The 19,208-nt window shown below is 39.3% G+C and overlaps 1 protein-coding gene and 1 long non-coding RNA gene across 13 annotated transcripts in view; one reads left to right on the top strand and one right to left on the bottom strand.

The window, feature by feature from the left end:
- LOC309695669 overlaps nt 1–7,887 on the bottom strand; it is an 80,700-nt gene extending 72,813 nt beyond the window's left edge. For 8 of the 9 annotated variants that reach the window (XR_014273199.1, XR_014273200.1, XR_014273201.1 and 5 more), the window contains exons 1-3: nt 7,834–7,881; nt 7,635–7,701; nt 7,111–7,240 (exon numbers count right to left, since the gene is read on the bottom strand). This is a non-coding gene — a long non-coding RNA (uncharacterized lncRNA). Of the gene's footprint in view, nt 1–7,110; nt 7,241–7,634; nt 7,702–7,833 lie in introns of all 9 variants that reach the window. The other variant, XR_014273198.1, reaches the window with a different exon arrangement.
- A 92-nt stretch (nt 7,888–7,979) lies between these two features.
- Nucleotides 7,980–19,208, top strand: part of cdin1 (CDAN1 interacting nuclease 1) — a 51,038-nt gene continuing 39,809 nt past the window's right edge. The window contains exons 1-3 of one of the 4 annotated variants that reach the window (XM_082516461.1): nt 7,984–8,060; nt 8,356–8,456; nt 18,381–18,426. In XM_082516461.1, coding sequence (XP_082372587.1) covers nt 8,356–8,456; nt 18,381–18,426 — 147 coding nt within the window. In that variant the 5' untranslated portion in view covers nt 7,984–8,060. Of the gene's footprint in view, nt 8,081–8,355; nt 8,457–18,380; nt 18,427–19,208 lie in introns of all 4 variants that reach the window. The other 3 variants (XM_082516460.1, XM_082516463.1, XM_082516462.1) reach the window with 3 other exon arrangements.

Below are 19,208 nucleotides of genomic sequence, written 5' to 3'. Positions count from 1 at the left end.
TGTTAAAACTGCTCTGCATTTGGTTAAAATCATTAAATATATTGTTGTGAAAGTTTTATATATATTTATATAAACTCTAGAATTAAGTGAAAAAATTGTATTTGATGTTTTTTTTTTAATTCACATTTCGTTTTTAAGATTTATCCTTTTGACAAATCACACAAACAAAAGTGCATGCTAAATTAACACAGCCATAATCAACCTTTGATACAATAAGCCTTGTGCTGACAGAAATAATCCACTGGCCACTTTCTCAATGAATAATTGATGCCCATCTTAACGGACTAATGAATGAATGTGGTTTGGTTTTGAGTGATAGCCCACTCATTGGAAAGCTATCCCAGGAGGGACGGGGCACTGGAGACGGAGGTGCCATCCTCTATAACCTGTATAATTGGTCATTTGACATGAGTGACTTGACTGTGTGTGTCCATGCACTGCCAGTGGAGGCTGACCCCTTTACCCTATTGTTTATTAGCACTGTTCCAGGTTATCACACCAATTAGAGCTGGAATAACAGTGATCAAGAAAGCAAAAACAAAAAGTATAAAAATGCATACTATTATCTGCGGGAATAGGAGATCAACTCGGTGATGGCAGGCATAAGAGAGTACTCTTTTGACCTGACTAAAAATAATTCTAAAACAAATAAATAATCGAGGAGTAATTTTAGAATCATGAAATAAGCGACAGATGCAAAAAAGGGTTTTTGTTCTATAAAGGTTCCCGCTGCGTTGCTCACTTTAAAAACAACAGCGTGGAAAGGTGACAAAGCTCCAAGGCTGTTCCCTGTATGCATTTGTGCTGGGCTTGTCCAAACAATCATACTTACATTTTAGCACTATTATACGCACACCCGATTTCCACAGGTCTGATAACATTCTCACTGCCGTTTTGGTGTGGCACTCTGACTAAACAATACCTTATTGACACGAGCTCTGGCCTCACAATAGCCACAAAACATCAGGGTTCCTGTTTTTGTTGACACTGTTTGAGCCCTCCATTGAAAGCAAAGTCACTGTGGACACAGCAATGCATAATTGGAGCTCCCTGTCATACAATACTGCAAATCAACCCTTTAAATGTTTGAGCATGATAAGGCAGAGAGAAGGCACACAGAAGGGGAGCAGGACAAAGACAGGGGGAAGTCAGGTGAATGGAAGTGTGGAAAGTTGATAGAAATGGAGAGTTAAGGGATTGTGGACTCGAGCACCACTAGGGGACAGTAGTAAGTCATGGACGGCAGCAGAAGCGCGCGTGTATGTGTGTGTGTGTGTGTTTGTGTATGCATGTTAGTGTGTGTGCGGCAAACAGTGAACAAAAGACTTTCTTTGTTGCACTCTCAAATAATAAAAGAATTCAGAAATAGCTACTTGACTGCTTTAGAAAAGATCTTGACAATGCATTGGCCCATAATGCACAGGAACAGCTCCAGATTTACATAATCATATGTAATGTAAACCACTACGAGGCTCCACAGCCAATAAACAAACTGACTGGGGAGAGGGTGAAACAGAGAGAGAGAGGGATCCACTTTCCCCTATGGACTTATATACTCACTTAAAGTACATTTTGCTTCATGCGCTCACAACAGTAGCACAACGTTTGCAAATTTTGTGGACACGTGCGCTGATGACAACAGAAAATACGCTTCTTGGGTAAAAATCACAGACAGCGAGGCAGCTATTTTGTTTGCATTTTACTTAAAACTATTTAATCATTGCAGTTTGCTAAGAAAAGAAAGACAGTTGAGTGTTTTTTAATCCACTGCAATAACAGTTAAAATAACACAAATTATATCTGGTTAAAAAAAGTCTGTGTTTTAAAGGCACATAAAAATTGTGGAACCTTTTCTTTGATCACGTATCCAGATGAATGGCCAAATGACTCGATGTCATTATTTGTGGTATACCTACTTATATCTGGTTTCTTTGTGTGTTAAAAGTCATTTGTTTGGTAGCTGGTTTAAACTGGAGAAGTTAACACCTCCACGTACCTCTGACGTTAGATATAACTGTCAAGAGGGAGCCTGTGTTTCTTTTTTGCTATGGTAACCGAAGACGTATATTCAAAACACGCTGCCTCCTCCTCCTTCTTCTCCTCCTCCTCCTCCAGCAATTAAAAGCAGAACAATAACAATATTCACAGATGACAGTGGCGTCTGTACAGTAGTTATGCCCTTCGTTAGTCTCAAAATGTTCCTCATGAATTAGTTAAGTCTGTTAATTGCACATTTATTGCACTCAAGGCCACGGAGAGAAACACTAAACCGCTCTCGAAAAAAAATAGCAGTTAAACACGTATATAAATCATGAAAAATGAATCAAGCTTTTAAATTAAAGCTTAACATTGTGTGTGTTTGTATTTTGTTTTTTTAGTCCTACAAATTTAATTTACTTGCTATTTTATCTTTCAGGATAAAATGGAAAATTCTCATTGATCTAATCAAAGGGGCTACATTCACAGTTATCATATTTTACTTTATTAAAGTTAATGACGTTATTAAAAAACAAGCATGCTTCACTGCTTGAAAATTAGCGATGGATAAACAATAAAAGGGAAATTCTGGAAACTTTATTTTGAAAGAAAAACAAACAAAAGTAACAGGCCTAATTATTCCAGTGCCTACATTTTGTGTTAAGTGCTTCCAAAACATCACGGTTACGATCATATTTCTTCAGAGACAAGAAAATAAGGCAAATATCAGAATCATCCGGCAGCATAATCTCTTTGTGTTTACACTTTATCATCGCCTTTTCTGATCTCTGGCGTGTTTCATTATGGAGTGATGTTTGAGTGACACTGTGCCGGCTGTCACAGCCATGTGCTGAGGTTCCCTCTCATTTCCAGCAGCAACAATAATAATGACTATTCTAGTGCTAGCCCCACTGTTTGTGTTATTGTTGTGGGGTGTCAGACACAGGCCCTGACGTTTGCTATGCTATCAGCAGGAGTGTACAAATACAAACACATTTGCCTGAGTTATTGACCTTTATCTCCCCACTTTCTTGACAGCCTTCTCCAGTTATTGACAATACAAACACATGGGACGGCGCATAACCTTTCATTTACAGAGCACTTTCTCTCTTTTTGTCTCTCTCTCTGTCTCCCTTGTTCTTCCTTTCCCTCAGTCTGCGCCTCTCTGCACTTGCAATTTGTTTAGATAAAATGGGGGCAGACAATGGTACTGCTCATTTCTGCCATTTTTCTTTCACTCCAAATTTCAGAGGATAATATCATTAGACTGATACAATGGCTGCTATTCAGCCTTAGATACACAGATATTTCAAGTATTCAATATAGTTTTGACATGCTGACATTAGGGGAGATTGTTGTTTCCCTATTTGTTTGCTTACAATGATGTTGATTCCATCATAAATCTTGGGTACCTAAAGCAAGATGTTTGTCTTTATGATGTTCAAATTATCAGTGAAATATATGTGGTCGGTAAAGTGAAAACACAAGGAATAAGCAAAAAGATGTACAAAAATAAAAACTGGATTTGAGAAACAAATATTTACACTGTAAATAAGGAACGTTAAGTTTTTACACTGAAAAGTATACAGTGAGCAGTTTTATTAATGCAAAATAAAAAACAACATAATTATTCTGAAAATTGAACTGAATCCACTAACCCATAATAAACAGTACAATTTACTGCATCTCAATACAGCATTGAATAACAATGGTCATAAAACCACTAGTATTCCACTAATGATTCTCCTCCAGGATTTATTGTGTTTTTCAATGTGTGTCCTCTTGCATTTCAGCGTGAAAAATAGCGTACATAAAATACGGGTGTCCCCACCAGTCGGCCCTCTGCAGGTACTTCAGAGCCCCAAAATTAAATTTTAAACAATCCAGACCACTGTTTGGTGACCATGGTTAATCATCAAGAAACAAAGACATCAAACAATATTTGATAATGAGAAAAATGCCTCCAGGATATTAGGGGATGGGGGGAGAGCACAGCATGAGCCTCGTCAGCAGAGCTAGGTAGAGAGGCCAGACCAGACACAAGCCGCATTCACGTGTCTGTGTGTGGTGATGGTGGGTGTCTGTGTGTGCGTGTGTGTGTGTGTGCCTCATACACAAAAAAACACTTATGCACGCACGCACACATCATGGTGTGTCGCACACACCAACGCTTGTACACACACACCTCGTATGGACTAGAAATAAAAATTTAAAAAGCCACTTTTTTTTTTCAAAGTTCCTGACGAGATAATTAGAATTCAGTGTATGGAGCCATTGGTGAGATTAGAGCGTTGTGAAATTGTGCTTCATTTTGAACTTCACTGCATCACGCCTCAACCCAATTATCTACAGTTAAAATGGCTTAGTGAGGCTCCAAACTGTGATTGACAAAAATACAGAGCAACCTAAAAAGTTTTCTTTATAGATAAAAGTAATTACGTTGCACCATAAAAAAGCTAAATAGCTAGACTTCTATTTTCTCTGAAAATACATGCAACGTTCAAATCACACTTTGACATCTATTAATATACATTAAGAGGTTAGTGATGGAAAAATATTTTATTATTTTAAATATTCAAGTTTTTTTTAAATCGTATATATTTTTTTAAATTAGGAATTTATGCTTTCAGTAATAGATGCAGATCCAGAATGGCTTCATTTTCATCAGGCCAGTATAATTAGTCCTAACTAAAATAAGAAGTTGGGTAGCCAGGAAGAGGGAGGGAGGGGAAGTGGTGTTGGGTAATGAGAAGAAAATGTTTTTTCCCCTCTTCCTCTGTCATACTGTTATTGGGTTATCCTTGATTGACGCAGCGTTAACGGCCGGGCCAAATCAAGGCAGATCCAGCAACCTAGGCCGAACGGCAGCATGTGCAGCCACCTCGGTCATGCAAATTGCACTCGGGCAGCCCGTTGACTATGATTAATGAGTTTGGGCTGCAGCCTTTGTTTCCGCATGCAGCCGTTTAGAGTGAAATACAATCCCAAAATATTATGAATCTCCTATTAATCCAGTAAATTTGCTCACATTGCACATGTTGTTTTGGGCGATTTACAGATTTACAGCCAAATGTGTGTGTGTATGTTTGCACATATGTGTGTGTGTTTGTGTTAAGGGGATGAGCACAATTGTATTTAATTACATGTCCTCTAATTAAATTCATTAAAAGATAATAAAATAAATGAAAGAAACAGCTTTGAAAGCTTAGGTGAAACACATGTGTCTTGTCTCCCATGATGTAAAATATGGATGTGGGATTTTCAGGGGCAGTCATGCTGTACAGGGGGATGTATGAATCCGATACCTTGCTAATACTACAGGCATTTCCTGGTTATGGTTTGCCTCATGTTTAAACTGTGATTTTTAGAGCTAAGATCCCAGACTCCCTGAAGATTGGAGAGCAATTCTGTGTTGCAGGGGAGTGAAGTCACTGGCTTCAGTAATGGAAAAAAAGGAACATTATGACAGTAATGCTGACGATCTAGTGTAACAAAATGCTCTCTTTGTAACGTGAGTAATATCACTAGATATGGTAAGGAGGGACTATGTGTAAGACATGGGAGGGCTTGCAATTTCCTTAAACTATGTGATGAGTAAAGGAAATTACACAGCCTCACAAATCTTCAATTCATTGTCAGATACTGTTGATAAAAAACACTTTTTATGCATGCACGCATTTTCCTCTTCTCCACAGATACACACTTTCCCTCTGCTGCCAGCAAAATGTAAATGTTTTCCAGGCATTAAGGTATATAAGTGCCATTAGTGGAACAGTGCTTAGCACTACAATGGTGTGCCGAGAGCAGTGGAGCAGAGATCAGTGCAGCATCTCCTGGATATCAGAGGGAGACATCCTTTGTAAATTCATCTCCTACTGTGAGACGGCTTCACAGCTGGTTAGCGACACTGGGTGTACAACTGCCCTGTTTACACGCAGTCTCCAAAGCACTCATCTTTCACCCGGTATCTTTTCCCTGCATCCTCTCCATCACCTCGCTCTCTCTTTCAGCTCTAATCACAGCCTGCTGTGGCTTTCTTAGCCATCAGTAAATGCATACAGATATAAACTTATTCAATACAAAAATGTGTGCTTACACACACACATAGGAGTACATAGAAGGGCAAGAGTAGACACCTGCAAACAACAAAATCTCTGATCCCCTAGCTTTTGAAGCCATTACAATACACAGCCTTCCAACCCCTTCTCTGATTTTTATCATTTTATACCATTGCATTACACTGGTCCTTTTATACCTATTACACACACGGCTCCCCACCAAAACCCCTGATCCTCTGATACCTAGATGGGTAAACTGCTCCTCCTGCCCCTGACCTCAGCCCTTTGTAGCAATCAGACCAGACTTCCTCAGTTGCCCTGATCTTATCTAGCTATACCAATCCCACTACACAGCTCCCTTTTGTAACAGCTACAGAGCGCTGAGCCCTTTCAGACCCAGGCACTATGCCGGTGAACACAGAGCCTAAGACCTCAGCTCATCTCAGACATCATACTACACTGCCCAACAACAATGACTGCTATTTTCTGACACAGCACAGGTCAGATAGAGCCTTTCTGCTCACTGATGCATTGTTCACTCAGAATGCAGAAAACCAAAAGAATGTTTGACTCAGCCATAGAAGAGACTAATATAATTATACAGGCATACAGGTGATAATACAGATTAAAAATAAATAAATAAATAAATAAAAAATACACATTTTGAGTCCTGTTATTTGTGACAGCGATCATCTTTCATTTTTTATTTTTTTAGGAAAATAAAAATCAAACAAAAATGAACTGAAGAAGACAAAAGATTTAAAAGAAAATCTATTAGTGAATGAGCTTTAGCACTATTCCACAGAGACTAATTATACAGTAATGCCATTGTAAAATTATATTGATCTCAAGGGATGTATTTGGTCTTAAAGAATTACTCCAATCTCACTGTTGTTTAAAACAACCAATTTTTAACTGTTAGATTCATAATCATTAAAAGACACACAGCTTCAAGTTAGAAATGTTACAGAAAGCAAATGTTTATCCTTCAAAGTTTCACAGTTGTTTCTTCTATACAGCAATCCATTTGAATTTTTTACGTCTAATTTATGTCGTGCAAATTGAACCAATATACCTTTACTGCTGAGAGAGGATGCTGGTGGATACTGGGGGAGCCCAAGACTGGAGATGACCCACAACATTTCCCATAGGAGGTAATTGTGGAGTCAAGGGGTAACAGATGTCATATGACTCTCATTGAACCACTATAAAAAGGTGAGAAAATATATTTAGACACTTTCATTTCAATTACTGCGCTAAATACGGAAAATAAGAATTTTTGAAAAACGATGGACTCAGCTATAAAGATACTGCGTCTTCAGTTCTTTAAAATGTAAATAACTATTTTTAAAAATAAATCAGAAGTACAAACAAAAGAGCCATGTGTCTGAAATCGCTGCATGAACCCTTCGCTTTACATGAGACTGAGTGTTGCGGTACAAAATATAAACTTTATGGTCAAAGCTAAAAACTATTTGTTTCAGCCATCGTTTTTTTTTTCATCCCCAGTGAGTGCCATAAATGTAAACGCAGAACCAAAACCATGGCTAGAAATGTGTTAAATCTGTCACGCTATTAGTGAAACTGTAGTTCACATACGCATTAGGGAGGCGTTCCCTTATTTCTCCCAGTCACCGTGCCTCTATTTCTCCATTACAACCTTTCCCTTAAAACAAAAGAACAAAAAACATAAGCGTTTTCCCTAACAGCACAGTTCATGTATTCCAGAGCCGCTGGACTGCAAAATACTTGAAGAATGTAACAGGAGAGCCTGTATCTTATCATTACTAATACCTACTCGTTTTTGCGTGCGTCGTTAACAGCCGACGAGAAGGCAGTTCCAGTGACCAACACGTCTTAGCTAGGCACCGCCTTCGCGCTACAAAGTAACCAATCATCTGTCGGCATACTCAGCTCCTTGGATTCTTCTACCAATCAACTCGGTGTTCACATGAAAGTAACCCCCTTCAACTTCCTAGCGGGAAGCAGCTATCGGGGACGGTACTAGGACTGCAGGAATTAAGAGTAAAGATCCCTTTTTCATGGTATTTATTGCTTTTGAGCTATTTTTTGCAGCATGTTGCACACAATAGACATGAAGCCGACTAATACCTTGGTGAGACCGAAGGTTTTACGTTATGATATGCCCTTAGTGTTTCGCAGGTGTAACATAAAGCTAGGTTTGGTTAGCGGTGCAGCTACTAAAACAGTAAAACAGCTGTTTTTGACAGCTGTCAATGACCTGACACCCTCGCAGGTCGCGTTGTCACAACTTTGTGCAGAAGCATGTGTTGATCAGATTCTCTTCCCCTCTTCAAAGATGAGACTGTCCCGAGCAGAATATAAAGAGATAGTGCGATGGACTGAAAAACTGAGACCTACACGCCGATGCATGAAGATACTGAAGGACAAGTTTCCAAGGTGAGTGTGTACACACTGGATTGCATTCAGTGTGTGTTTCCGTTGCATTTGCCAATTGACTGTTACTGTACTCCAAGTGCATATTAATGTCTGACATAGAAAGTAAACACCAAACTGCTGCGTATGAGCATCAGTTACCACACATTATAAAACAATGAGTCAAGACCAAAAGAAGCCCAAACAAGATGTCTTTGGATTATTGGAAATTAATTAATGTATCAGAAAGCTTGTTAATTTAAATTATATTGTTATCATCTGAGTACAGCTCCCCATAGCCAAGTAATCCCCCTCCCCCCCTCAGTTTTATCTCCTATTTTTCAGCATTTGTGATCCTATTTAATTCACTTGTTAAGATCACTAATTAATTCCACACAGGTTTCTGTATTGGCTTCCACCACAGCATTAGCCAGCGTTTTGCCATGCAGGTCCTGCACATCCAGAAATCGAAGAGAGAGGTTAATGGTTGTATTTGCCTTTCTCCTTGACACTGAAGGCCCTCCTGTTATTGACTGTAACATGTGTAATCCCCCAAGGCCTCCAGGACAGCATGGCTGATCCCGTCGAGGTCACTTACAAAGTCGCATGTATTTGGAGCTTCCTACTTCCATTGTGCCCTAATCACCAATCTAGAAGAAGGTATCAGGTCCCCAAAGGGGATGCCATGGAGTTTCAGTTTGCCTTTGTTCTCACTGTCAGCATTTTACGGAATATGTCATGCATATAAAATGCATCCAATATTGCTCATGTTTAAGCACTGAAACACTGAAGTCTGTCTAGCGTTTATTTCTTTTTTGTATTCTCACTCAAACTGCCTTTAACAAACATACCAAATGCCATCTTTTGTACTGGAGTGTAATAATTAAATGAAAACACTGCACCGTTTTCATTCCAGTAATTCTTCACAGTCTTCCTCTCCCAGAGGTGCTTGCTCTTTTGTTTAGTCTTGCTGGTTATTATTTTTACGTTCACTATAACCAATCTCGGGGAGGCCCTTGCTCTTTAAATCCCTGAGTCTCGTCACTGGGCCTGACAGACAGGCACGGCAGCAGTGTTTTCACAGTCTGCGAAATTATTCTGGTTGTCCAATCAGCTGAGCTGGGCTCTGGAGGGTTAGTGATTGGACTGGCAGGAAATCAGGCTCTTAAGACATAACATATCGACTAGGCCATCCATCATCTCTTAGCATGCGCTCAGGCACAGCAGTCAGCCACCCCCACCCCACACACCCCCTGTCCCCTTAGACTGTGTGGGAGCCCTGCCATTGCGTAAATATTGGCCAGGCTGGGCCTGGCAGTGGTTGGGTTGGAGGGGGTTTGGGGCTTTATTGTGGACAGGCTTGGACTAAGGGGATGGGCAAGAGAATTGGTTATTACAGTCAGGAGAATAGACAGTTGCATTGATACCAAATCATTTTGCAATATACTATACCTGTTTTCCAGGGGATGGAAACTGTTGAATAAATTGTAAATTCATGTGTTGTTTACAAGTATAATAGCAGAGGCATGAAGTTTATTTAGATAGTGATATTATTTTGCTACCCTGTAATTGTATTTTATTCAGGGTTTCTCTTTGGCCAACATAGCCAGAGCCAGCACTGTAATAAATATATATATTTTCAAACCTCATTTTGTTAATTGCAATATTATTTACTCAGTTAAAATCAATATTGAGTAGAAATGGCATGAAATGCACATATTTCTGTCAAAGAAAGTAGCACAGTCAGTGCCTTAATTGTATGCATGTAGTTAACCACTAAAGGCTGACTTTGAGTCAGTAAACACCATATAGTTTTCTTTTATGCTACATTAATCTGATTTATCCAATAAGTATATGAAAATACTTCACAGGTGAGCGTAAAGGCATCCTACTGATGTAATATATTTAGGTCTAGGGAGTTATTAGTTACTGACTTTAGGTGAAATCATAAATGATTTGATGGTCCTCTGTGGTCATTTTACAGTTCTGCTCTGGCTGAATTCATTTTTTTATGCAATTAAAGTTAAAATGTATTAATAAAAGGAGTTGATATAAAAAGGATCTTTCATCATATATTATAGCTACAGATCTACAGTAGATAGATGTTGACTAGGTTGAAAAAAATCTTTATTTGTTAAATTTCTTACAGTTCTTTCCCCTTTAGTTGTTTTTTTTTTTTTTAAATTCTGTTAAAATAATCATTACCCCAAAGGATCTGAATGCTGTATAGAGTTCAAAATCATTTCATAGTCATTGCTTTTGATTGGGAACTTAAATGGAAGAGAATTTAAACTTGGAACAAAAAGATTGTTATAGGCCATTTCAAGGTAATTTCCACAGAGAGTCTGTCGGTCTTTTGCTTGTATTATGAAAAGCGTTTGTGGGAGGAGAGAGGGAGTGTCCTATAGACAGACAGAAAGAGAAAGATTGTGATGTGGAGTCCCTCATCTGTAACGGCTGCATAACACAGATGTTGGGAGTCATCTGTCAGCCTGGCCTCTCTTGCTGGGCCCGAGCTGCTCTGGGGGGAAAAGAATTGGACACGGTGCTGTCACTTTTTACCCCCACTCACAATGGAGGGACATGCAAATATCAACCCCCGTTCTTGCCCTCTCTTCTTTGCCCTCCTCTTAGCCAGTCGTGGTGTCCTGTCTACTATCTGGACTGTGGCTAGGCAGAAAAGGGGGATGGGGGGCCGATCGCAGGCTGGTGTGGGGGGAAATGTGACATCAGTCCCATCAGGTCCTTCTCTTGCCACATATTAGAATTGGAAATGATGGGCTGCTCTCTCAGGCCTTGCCTGTCTTCCCATGGGTCTAGAGGGGACCCCAGTCCTTCTACCACTTGTCCCCCGAGAGAGTTGGTGCAAGAAGGGCAAGATAAAGAGGGAGGGAATGTGAGAGTCCTCTGTGTCCTTCTGTGCTATATTATGAATGAATTGGGATGTAATGATCACCCCCCTCTTTAAAATGCCATTCAGCTCCTTATATGGCTTTCACAGTGATGAAAGTAAAAGAATGAGCAAAACGGGGCAGATGCGGCTGATTTGCAAAAAAGAAAAGCTTAAACAGTAAAGTGTGAAGCATCTTTCCCCACTAAACACAATCAGCGCCTCTCTTTTATTCACACACACACATACACACACGCACAGACACAGTTCCCTGGTGAGGAGTCCCTGAACGTTTTTCGAATCGGGCCCTAATGTGCCGTTTTCATCAGCACTGAGGCGGGCTGCAATATGGTGCTGGAGCTCGCTCTGGGAATATGAATGTTGATTAAGCATGCGTTCAGCCTTTTGAAATTCTGAAGAAGTGTCAGAATAATGGATGTTGAGCAAATGTCAAGCATTTGTTAATTTCTCTGTTATTTGGGGTTTATCTAGCATGATCTTTGGAAGGAAAGCGCAGGGCAGGGTTGTTGTGGCATGTGCCATTGATATGATGATTTCTTGGCTACACTTTGTTTTTGATGGTAATATCTCAGCTCAGCATGAAGCTCAGGGAATTGCTCATTGATTATTTATTGTAGTCATATTGTTTACCTCTTTACATGGCGGTTAAAGGTAAGGATTTGATAACAGGTATAATATGGTGGAGAAAAAAAACATTAAATATCGCTTTTTTTTCCCAGTGTGTGGTATTTATTATTTGTTCACAGCTTTCAAGGGCTCATTGCCCACATTTTAGGTATATCAAAGTCTTGGCATATATGTATTCAATTCCTGGCTTGTTTCTCAGTTTTAACTTTGATTTCTACGATTGTCCCTGTGGAATCAATTGATTTTCTCTTTCCAGCTGCTGTGCTGTGAAGGTAGAACTCCACAAGTATTTTGTAGGCTGGAAGTGGCAATGACATTACCCAGAGACTGATCAAGTGCAGAGCCTGTGGGGCCAGCCCCGACAGCTTCCAGTGCATGGCCTCACACTTCTGGCTGCCCATATTGAACAAAACACAAACTGGCAGTTGGGGCTTAGGGGTACAACCCTTGAAGGCTGGCTAAATAATTCCACGCCTTTATGTGGTTAGATGAGCACTGGAAGGGTGAAGGGATGAATGAAGTGTTAGCAGAGAGAAGGTGTGGAAAGAAGAGAAGCTGAGTATACAACTTCATGTCAGGCTAAGGAGTTCATGAATAATAGATGTAATCAATTACTTGATTAGGAAGCAAAGGAATGGCTACTTCCTTCTCATATCAGAGGGATGTTGTCCAAGCACATTCCATAGAGTGCAAAGCCTTTTTGGCTCATTGGTCTAAAAACAAAGAGGTAAGCAGCTTGTTTTTGAGTTAGGCCTGATAGAAATTACATGGTCCCTTATCGTGAAGGTTAAAAACTGCATTTACTGGAGCGATAGACTGAGTAGGTCAATATTAGTAGAGTAAAACTATTGATATGGTACTCTAAGAATAAGAGCAGCATCTGCTGTACTGTATGCTAGTGTCAGTAGTAGTGTTGTCACTGAACCCCCCCAAAAAACATATGTACTCTGAGGGAAACCTACAGTTCAGCTGGGCAGTTATATCAGAGTCTCTAGCCTGGGGTTCTCTTTGCATACTGGAATCAATTGCAGACGAAGAATGAAACAAAATTGCCCAGAATGGTACAAGTTCCCCAGCTGCGCTTGGGGGAATAGGCAATTGGTCAGTGTAATGTGTTTCTTTGCCAGACCAGTGGACACTCGCCACTTGACGGATAGCATGAACCTCATTTTCTGTTTTCCATGAGAGCTTGCAGAAGCAGCAGTGACAGTAATTATGCTTTAACAATGGCAAAATACTATAGTTATAGCACGTCTTTGCACAGACGGAGTGGTGAAGATCCCTTGCTTTCAGGAGGAATCACAATTAGAGTGGTGATTGTAAAGGTTTTCTTGCTCTTTTTACCGCCATTATATAACAGCTCTGACAACTCAGGGCACCTCAACAGACAGAAATTTTAAAGATTGTAATAAAGTAAAGGAAGCTCAGTAGGGGTCATATTGTGCCTCTGCTAAAACCATTTCTGTCCATGGTCCCCTACAGCCTTGTAGGTTTGTATGGCCTGCTGCGGTAAGATTGTTGGGGGTGGGGGTTTCTTCACAGTACAAACTGGTGAGTCTTCCTTCAGATGGAGAAATATCTTGAAAATATTGTTTAAAAGTGACAAAAAAATTGCACAAAAATTTCTATAGCTTTCTAAAATGCAACAGTCATTATGTTAATTGTGCTTAAAAGGAAAAAAAAGCCTTTATACTTGTTTTTGCAGAACAAAAATTGCAAATATTTAAACTCTAAACACGTGCGCTCATTGTGCAAGTATTTGTTTGAAGCTAAATGACACACTGAGATTTGTGTTTGTTTCTATCCGTTGTCAGAATATATCACATTTATACATTAATGTATAAAGATTTTTTTTTCAACTCATTTGTTTGGCTGCTGATGACGCTAGGCTTAGCTGAGAAACAGATGTTAGCATTTTGCCTATCAGCATGTGTAATTAACAACATTTGCATATCCAGCGTTTTAGCCCGTATTCAGCTGTATAAAATACTGATCTATAGCAAAGTAAGTGCTTCATATAGTATTGTCAGCACTCTTGTCTGAATGAGGTGTTTTGATGGTAAATAAACCTAAATATGTGAAAAAATAATGGAATTAAACTTCAATAATAATGTAATGTAGTATAGGTGTAGAATTTAAACTAAGCCTTATCCTCTCAGATTTCCTTGCACAAAATATTTCTTCCATGTCATTCCCTTCTGAAAATTGTTTCATCGCCAGCAGTAAAAATATGTGCTATTAGACAGTTCCATGCCCTGAAGAGTCACACCATTCAACACACTCTGCATGCAGATCCACCAAATGCTAAATACTGTCGCAGCATATGATACCAATGCCATTAGCCAGGTGGCTTTCATTACCCAAATTACAGCTATTGTTTATAATTAATTATTTGTAAATAGGAAGTTTCCAAATATAATTGCTAGTTTGAATTTCCCTCATCTCCTATTAATTAGGTTGATGGGAATTTCAAGGCTTTTCACTGTGTTCGTGTTTAAGGCAATGATACAGCCTGAATGCACAAGAAAATAAGTTAATGCAGCACTCAAACTTGAATTTATCAGATTCACAGCCACTGGGTAACCTAGCTTAATAGAGCCTGAAGTACTGACCAGACAGCCATACCAGTTCAGTGACAAAGTGAAAGTCCCTAATTGTTTTTAATTTAATCTGCTGCTTTACTATTTTGGGTGCCAGTGCATATTAATGCTCTGTCTTATGTTGTAAGGAAGGGTAATTAGGTTGAGAGTGAATGATTCCCTAACCACTCTTCTGTCTCCCAACCTTCTGTTTCCCCATGTTCTAAATTATATCCGAAAGGGCAGATTTTTTATTTTCTGCTTTTTACATAAAAGCCACTGTAAGTGTGCACTGCAGTGTCACAGACTCTTGTCCGTGGCTCTTCAAATTATATTTTGTGTGTTCTTTGTTTGATGAGATTGATTTTTTTTTTTTTTTAAGTAAGTGAAACAGCAATCAATGAACCCATATGTTGACCTTGGCAAGTGCATTAAAAAATAGCTTTCTTTATTTACACAATTCACAAAGGGCTCACGACTTCCTAGCTTTAGTCACAGAACTGTTTTAGGCTTCACTTTAGGAAGACAAGTGTCTAATATATGTTATTTTAAATATTCGTAGTCATTGTCAGTTACAACCACATCACCAAGAGATATTTAAATATTAGAAAAGGTGGAAAACCTTGTTACCTTATCATCTTATTTCAAAAAAATGTTCAAAGCTGTTTTATCATATCCTAACATTTCCATGTGTTGCATATTGACACTAAGCATTTGGCTGTGCGTATCATGTGTGCAATTCATAATAAAATGCAAGCTACAGGATTTGTTTAAGGCTAACAAAATACAGTCAGAAATGCAGGTTTTAGAATAGTTAACAAATTGGGTTCATTTTTATAACCACTGAGACAGGACAGAGTTTCACAAACGCTTGTACTGTGTGGCAATGGGATACATGAATTATAGTAAAAATGTAATACTCCTGTTCAGTAGGCAGATCAAATCCTCGCTGTAAGACGGCAATTGGCTACATATTTTAGCATAAGGTGAGCTTACTGCGCCCAAGAGAGGACAGGCTGGATATACATTAATGTAAAGTCTGCAAAAACTTATTGTTAATGTCTGTTAAATAAAAAAAGGGGGATTATAGCAGCATAAAACTTGACAGACTCTATAAAATGCAAACAAGTCTTGGTTTTAATCCAGATATCTGCATTCAGCTCTTCATTTTGCCCCTTTTTAATGTTTTTCCTTTTTTTTTTTAACTATTTCTTCACATCTCTAATTAGTTTAGTTCGAGTCTTGTTTTTGTGTCAATCTGCTTGAGGTAAAAATGAAAACACAAGTCCCCAAAGTTCTTAGTGTTTTTGAAACAGATATGTTTTCATAGATATTAAGCGTCGTTTATGTCCCTTTAAAGTTAACAGGCTATAGATTTAGCAATTAAGCAGTAATCATGCTCATTATAGAGAGTAATCCATTTAAAACGTAACAGATGTCTGGTCCGACAGGGGGATCATGATGGTCCCATGCCAACAATAAGGCTGTAATACTGTCGAAATGCTCAGGTGCAAGGTTGAAGTGTGGAAGAAATTTTTTCCCTCCCTTAAGTGTCCACATGTTGACAGTTGACCATTTAATGGCCCACTTAATTGCGGTGGCCCCTTCACCCCTAAGCATCATTATAAATTAATGCTGAGGGGGTAGACAATTTTTCCCCTCACACTCTGAGAACTTCCTTTGTCGTCTTCTTTACTTTTGTAACTTTGTGTGTAATGAGAATCGGGCTGCTTTAACATGTGGTGCTCGATTACACCAAAGTCTAGTATGTTTGATATGTGTGAACACTGTATACTGCCCCACGGGCATGGTACGATGATTTGTGTCCTGCTTCTTGATGAAGAGCCAAACTTGGGAGTGCACGAGACATACTTGAGTATCGTGTGCATCAGATGAAAAAATCTGTATCAAACACATGAGATGAGGTTTGAAGGATTGCACGACTGTGTGGACCGTCTTCATTTGCACACCCAAAACAAAACCACCAGTGACGTGAAATACTGCTCAACTTCGGAATACTTCAATAACATTATCAAGTTGTTAGAACTGTTGTGTCAGTAAGATTTGGTGCATGTTTTATTTTGCATATGGTGGTTGGGAAATAAGCAGGGAATTGAGGGGGGGGGGGGGGGGGTCGCAGTTGTTCTTGGACAGTGTACAAATTAATTGTACCTAATGTGGAAGTATCCTTAGCTGTTCTTCAGCTACAGGATTAAAATTGTTTAAAAGTGGTGTCTAGGGATCCCAAGAGGACTTCTTTGGTTCATCATAACAGGCTGAACTATTCCAATGGTTAAGATGCTTTCTTTAAAAAATGGTCACAGACAGACATTCCAGACAGAAATCAGGATTTGACATTCTTCTGGCTTTGTTTGCATGTCACAAGGGTATTTTACGGTTTCTAGTGAGTGATGTCGGTGTCCTGTGTAGACTCAATATTTTAATACAGATTGGAAGCTTCAGCTTCTCATGAGTATTTACATACCATTCCCAGGTGACTTGTAATGAAAAGTCCATTAAATTTAACAATCAAGTGTACTGAGTGCAGTATATGGAGACATAAAACCACTTGTGAAAATTACGGAGCAGTTTGTGGGTGTGTGTGTATGAGAACACACATGTTTCTTTTTTTTTTTTTTTTTGTGATATGCAAGCTGAAGACGTGCACAGTCCAACTCCTATAATTTGTGTCACTCATTTAAATATCTGTAACTCTAAGGACACAATGGCAGCTAAGGTGGGTATCGAATGGGCTGCAAGTCCCTGTTGGAACTGTCTGTTTTCCGGGTTTGCCTCTTTGCCAGGTGTTTGACATTGACTGGAGCTGGAGATAAATGTAGCTTATGGCAACCCATGGAATTGACTGACTCTCGGGAGTCACATATAGTGAAAGTTTCCATTTCAAAGCCCATCCGTTGCAGTGGGAATGATATAGAACGGTCCATATGCTATCAAAGAAAGTACTTTTTTTTCTTATGCGTGTCTACATGTTGTCATACACAAAAAAAGACACTCACAGTAGTCATCCACTTTGCAGATTAAAGTAAAAAGCATACACTTGGGTCAACATGTTTCTTGGAGAAGAAGAAGATTTTCATAAAAAATGTTTTTACACCACAACAATGGATTCACAATAAGACAATCCAGATATGATTGTGTAGCATTTCAGCTTTAATTTCATGGGTTTACCTAAAGTATTATATAGGAATTACATCCACCATTTCCACAATTGGTCATTTTTCACAAGCTCAGAAATCTAGCATTTGGTTATGTCCAACTGTTCCAGCTTCCACATATTTATAGTCATGCTAGTTTATCCACTTACTTTTAAACCTATGAAAACTATGACTGTAATTGCTAGTGAATACCACGCTTTACTCACTAGTTAAATATTGAACTGTGTCAATTATTTGCATAGATATAAATTTCTCTTCAATTTTGTTATCTTTAGGTTGGTTGGAGTTTTCTTGCCATCGTGTTACTTTATAATAGCAGACTCTGCACTTGAATTAAGATTAGTTTAGCACTTTCCTGGAGAGACAAAGGATAGAGGAAGATGCTACGTATTAATGACTAAATGAAAAAAACAAAAATGAGCTATATTTTTCTCATCTTTCATACCCCACACAGCCTCCCTTTTTTTCTTCCCCCACACCATCGTAGCAGGAATCCTTTTGTCAGAGGTGTTCATCTGGAACAACTTTGCCACACTTGTTTTCATGTTCTTTTAGATTACAGGGCAGCTGGCCCCAGCTTTGAAGCTCCCTTCTCCCTTTGTCTCTGTGCAATGCACTCTGGTAATTAACTTTGTCCTTCTTTTATTTGTTCCAGTCACTCGCAGTCCACTCTTCTGAGCATCTTCTCCCTGGAGTACCAGGTTAGAAGTTTTCTTCCTTTGTGAGCCCTGACAGGTGCCTAATTGAATGATGAATGTCCCTTTATTTCTTTGTAATTGAACTGCCAGCTTTCTGATTGGTTTGGAGGATGTCCCCCCCTCACCATACCCCCGTTTATTTCGCCCCACACCACCACCCCCTCCTCCTTCTCACGTTCACGTTGAGGGCCTTTGCCTGCCTGAGCCTCAGTGGATGTCTGCCAAGCCTTCCCATCCATCTGTCTAATAACATCTAGCCCCTGCTTATTTGGTGGACCTGTAATAAATTATGCTAAACCATTATTATTCTGACAATAATAATTTCCCCGTGTAGTGCGGCTGTGTGTGCTAAATGTTTGCTGACTCGCACTGTCACTGCTGCTTTCCACGGCTGACAGTGGATGATGATAAATGGCCACTGCCGCCAGTGGCAGAAGGCAGCACAAGCAGAAAATGGAGTCATTTATCATCCCACTGACAGGTGTCAGTCACACTGCCCGTCTCTGTGGAATTACATTTTTTTGTGTGTAGTAGTTTTTAAATAAGTTGTTTTTAACCAGTGCTCTTCCGCTATATCCCCTGTTCTCCTTCTTCTCGGCAACGATGGCAATTGAATTGCATAGAAATGTCAGGGTGTGAAATGTGGAATAATGTCATTGTTTGATCAAAAAAGGAGAAGTGAATACAGGGTTTGAATCAAGAAGGTAGATGGAGATAGCTGGTTTGAACGAGAGTGCCTTGGCACAGTTTGACCCTTACCAATATCATTGAAATTAAATTGCTGC

Source organism: Aulonocara stuartgranti (assembly GCF_965226115.1).
Source record: "Aulonocara stuartgranti genome assembly, chromosome: 19".
In the NCBI taxonomy this organism is placed as follows: domain Eukaryota; kingdom Metazoa; phylum Chordata; class Actinopteri; order Cichliformes; family Cichlidae; genus Aulonocara; species Aulonocara stuartgranti.
Note: the sequence above shows the minus strand (reverse complement) of the source record. Positions and strands in the feature narration are given on the sequence as shown.